Source organism: Austrofundulus limnaeus, unplaced genomic scaffold (genome assembly GCF_001266775.1).
Source record: "Austrofundulus limnaeus strain Quisiro unplaced genomic scaffold, Austrofundulus_limnaeus-1.0 Scaffold926, whole genome shotgun sequence".
Taxonomy (NCBI): domain Eukaryota; kingdom Metazoa; phylum Chordata; class Actinopteri; order Cyprinodontiformes; family Rivulidae; genus Austrofundulus; species Austrofundulus limnaeus.
Window position 1 is genome coordinate 70,082 of NW_013953328.1, and position 4,195 is coordinate 74,276.

The 4,195-nt window shown below is 39.8% G+C and overlaps 1 protein-coding gene across 1 annotated transcript in view; it reads right to left on the bottom strand.

Moving 5' to 3' along the window:
- itgb4 (integrin, beta 4) overlaps positions 1-4,195 on the bottom strand; it is a gene marked incomplete in the record, with an annotated part of 38,952 nt that overhangs the window by 9,554 nt on the left and 25,203 nt on the right. Inside the window, 3 exon segments of the mRNA XM_014029607.1 lie at positions 518-661; positions 995-1,144; positions 1,212-1,379. Of these exon segments, the coding sequence (XP_013885061.1) occupies positions 518-661; positions 995-1,144; positions 1,212-1,379 (462 nt within the window).

The following is a 4,195-nucleotide window of genomic DNA, read 5'->3' on the forward strand; positions in this document are numbered from 1 at the left end:
AAACTGACTTTGAAAAATAAATCTGTTCTTTTTTTCTTATAAAAGGTTAAATAAAACAAAAATATTGGTGGTAATTTTTGACTGTGTAACTTTACAAACAGCAGCCCATAGTGAAGTTTGACAGCTGTCATCTTGTGACAAATGGAGAATGATGGAGTCCAATTTATTTAGAAACAAACTTCAAACCTTCCCATTGGTCAGCAATGGTTGATTGGCAGCTGTTAAACAGGTGGATCTGAATGGGTTGACATGTTTGTCTGRCAGATAGATATCAATAAAACTGCATGTACTGTACATCCTCTGACATCTATTGAAGGGTGCTGCAGCACCCATGGCACCCCTACATTCCACAGCTTTTGTACATACACCACACTAAAACAGCATTAATAGTAGCTAAATCAYTCCTAAACATTTWGGTGTCAGAGTTTTAGAGAAGCAAGGATGAAGGGGATGTGTCTTACAAAACCAAGCCAACGACTGCATGCCGTGCCTTCATGCCTGTAAGCTGCAGACTCACCCTGGAGCACTCTGTCCAGACTGTACAGGGCTTCGTTCACGTCAGAGGACGGACTCCTGGTTCTGGACCCCTGAGACAGGCTGTAGCTGAACTGGCTGTGAGAGCTGCTCTGAAGCCCGGAATAGCTGAAGCCACCGGATGGCGCTTTAAGCAAAGAGGAGGCAGAAAAGTAGACAGGGCAAAATAGGATAGAGGGGGCAAGAAAAGATTGAAGTAAACAACATAAAACAAGTGTAAAGAATACGAGGGATGGGGTGGGATACAGAGCGATAGTCAGCATAGCTCCTGCAGAGTCTGTYTGGATAAGCCTGTTGTGCAGCCAACAGCCCCAATCCTACTAACAAAAGTCCAAGCCATCAGTTTCATGCACTTGTACAGTTTACTTGTAATGGTGCCATAAATGTTACACTCCAAAGTTAAATATGTCTTCTGGTCCAAAAAARGTAGAACTGCAGGCAGGCCCTAATGGAAACTTACTAAGATCTGAGAAGTTGCTGGACAGATCTCCCATCACAATAGAGTCACGGATATGTTCATCTGTGTAACCTCTGTTCTCTGATCGCTTCCTCATGATGACGTCAGTCGTGTGCAGTCCTCCTTCAATCAACTCCTGCCTCCGAGTGCCCCCTACACAAACACAAGGCATGGTAGACCCTGGTTTTTCTGTGAAACCTTTAGACAGCACAGTTCTTACCAGCTCCAGACATGTAGGTAGTGTGAGTCTCTGTGGTGAAGGAACCTCCTGCTCCTCTGTAGTTGGAGCTCAAAGTGGACATCGGAGAGGATGAAGATGACATGTTCCGTGTCGATGACCCTCCAGGGAAAAGYAAGTTCTGCTCCCACTTCCCATTCATCATGTAATCTGTGAGACACAACAATGAGAAACTTTTTCAGCTTGAGTTAGCTTTTGTTTATTGTGATCATGCTATTGAAGCACTCACACTACTGGTTTTACTTTTTGTGTGTTTTATTTTTCCAGCCGGTTCGGATGTTATCAGTCCATTAAATTGACTTTATTAGTGGTTATCAGTCCCATAGAATGCCTTCAGACTGTCCCGACAGTGCCCCCTAGTGGGTTATCAGTGCCATATACGTTGGAATGCAACAATCTGCTACCACCGGAGTCAGGTCTACTTTATCATAGCCCATGTCATTTTCTCTAGAATTAACCTTAGTGGTTTAAGCCACATATTAACCAGATTGCATAAAAACTTAAGTGGTTTTATGCCTTATATTAACCAGAGTGCATAAAAAACTTAAGTGGTTTTATGCCTCATATTAACCAGATTGTATAAAAAACCTTAAGTGGTTTTATGCCTCATATTAACCAGATTGCATAAAAAACAAGTGGTTTTATGCCTCATAATAACCAGATTGTATAAAAAACTTAAGTGGTTTCATGCCTCATATTAACCAGATTGTATAAAAAACTTAAGTGGTTTCATGCCTCATATTAACCAGATTGTATAAAAAACTTAAGTGGTTTTATGCCTCATATTAACCAGATTGCATAAAAAACTTAAGTGGRTTTATGCCTCATATTAACCAGATTGCATAAAAAACTTAAGTGGTTTTATGCCTCATATTAACCAGCTGACAATCTGAAGCCATTCTATGGGACTGATTTTGGCTCATGTCCATTTAATGGATGATAACATCCGAAGCAGGTGCATTTTTCTACCTGACTGCATCTGCATAGATTCTTATTTTAGTCAAACCAATATCTTCTTCAGGAGAGGAGTGATGACATTTGGTTTTTGTGACTTAAAAAAACAATTCCTTATTGACGTACAATGAAATCTTTTCATGTTTCCAAAAACCCTGTTCTGAGTTATATATTGCTATTAGTTTTTAGCTACCATTCAGCTGCTTTAAGCTTTTAGCTAGCTTTTTGCTGCTTTTAACTAGTCTTGCTAAATTTAGCAAGGGTGTTGCTTCATTTAGCCCTTTTGTTACTTTTAGCTTTTAGCTAGTATTTTGCTACTTTTAGCATTTGGCTTTTTGACAGTTTTTGGCTTCTTTTAGCTACAACCCACTTTCAGCTTCTTCAGCAAATTCCAAGAAATTGGTTCAAGAATGAAGCTTTCACGCTGCAGTTTTGCAGAAAATTAGATTTTTCTGCTGCCTACAGTTATAATGAACATTACCTGCTTCAGACCTGATTTTGCCTTACGCCAATACACAAGTAACAGCAGAAACCTAGCACGTTTGCCATGTACTGACAATAAATTATTTTTTATAAGCTTTGCCACCTGCAATTTGAGTATTAAAGCTGAGAGTTTTCTGTTGCCTCAYCATTCTACAAAGCAATATTATGAGAAAAAATATATAAAAATCTGGCGATACATATTTAACTCTTTCTGACCAGCAAGCAAATATTGTCTGAGCAGCAGTGTCTTGTARATTAAAGAAAACAATAAGTCCTGTGKTTGTTTTAGTWATACTCCTTTTRGGCCACATATAGCATAAAAYCTAACMCTYGGATGGGAARCTTTTTTATTTTATTTTTATTTTAATGTTTTTGCAGAAGGCCTCAAACCAAACAGAAGTGAGTGTGCAGTTGGCTGTCTGCATCTAACAGATCCAACATCACATCATCTGCAAAACAAACTAARATTTGTTGTCGAATGCATTCTGTCAAAAGAGCCTTTCAGGTTTTATGTGATAAAAGCTTTGGTGAAATAAAAAAGAGAACTTCCTTAGCAAAAGAAACACACTAAATTTTCTTTAGACAACATTTAAGTCTTACATTTTACACTTATTCTTTGTCAACACAACCTTTCARCGTGAAAACTTGGCAAAGAAAAGCTCAGGTCTATTTTTGTTCACACACAACAGAAAAGCTGTGTCCAGATCACTGCCTCTCTATTGGGATGAAGAGAGAAAAGACAGAGGCAAATGATAATGATCATCAACTGGGRCTGGATTCGTTGATGCCAGGGCTCCAAAATGGCAGCCCAGAAATGAGCGAAGCGCCAACCAGAGTCAAGAGGATGAGGACTGAAGTTTGGGAGCAGGACTGGCCGTGCATTACAGCTGACATGCGAGCTGCCTATTTCTAATCAGCCGATCTGATGAAGCAGTCTTCACCTGGCAGGGGTGTTTTGGCGTAGCTGGGGCGGGGACTCTCGTCTGTGCTCGCCTCTGTGTCTGTGCTGAGCCGATAGGGGATGACCTCCACTCGCTTTTTCCACGACACCATACGCAGATCCAGGTTTGACCCCACCAACTGAACATGATTCCAGCCTTGGTTCAGGGGTCATGGGAGAGAGGCAAGCAGGCAAAGAATAGAAATGATTTTATCTTCCATCCCAAAGTCTGAATAAGTTGGGATGTTGTGTAAAACTGAATAAAAACAGTAGGAAATGAGTGGAAAGTCTCATGAACCCCATCTTTTTTTCATGTGGAACATATTAAACTTATCAAATGTTTAAATGAGGAAAACTTACCATTTATAGAAAAAGGGGAAAAAATGAGGCTGTTTTGCAACTAATTAGGTGTACTGGTAACAAGTCAGTAAGAGGACTGGGTATGTGGTAGAGCATTCTAGAGAGGCAAAATGTCCAGAAGTAAAGCTGGGCAGAGGTTCACCGTCTGCAAAAAACTACTGTATTTATTAGTGTACAATATGATTTCATGTATAATACGACCTCATGTATAATATGATCTCATGTATAA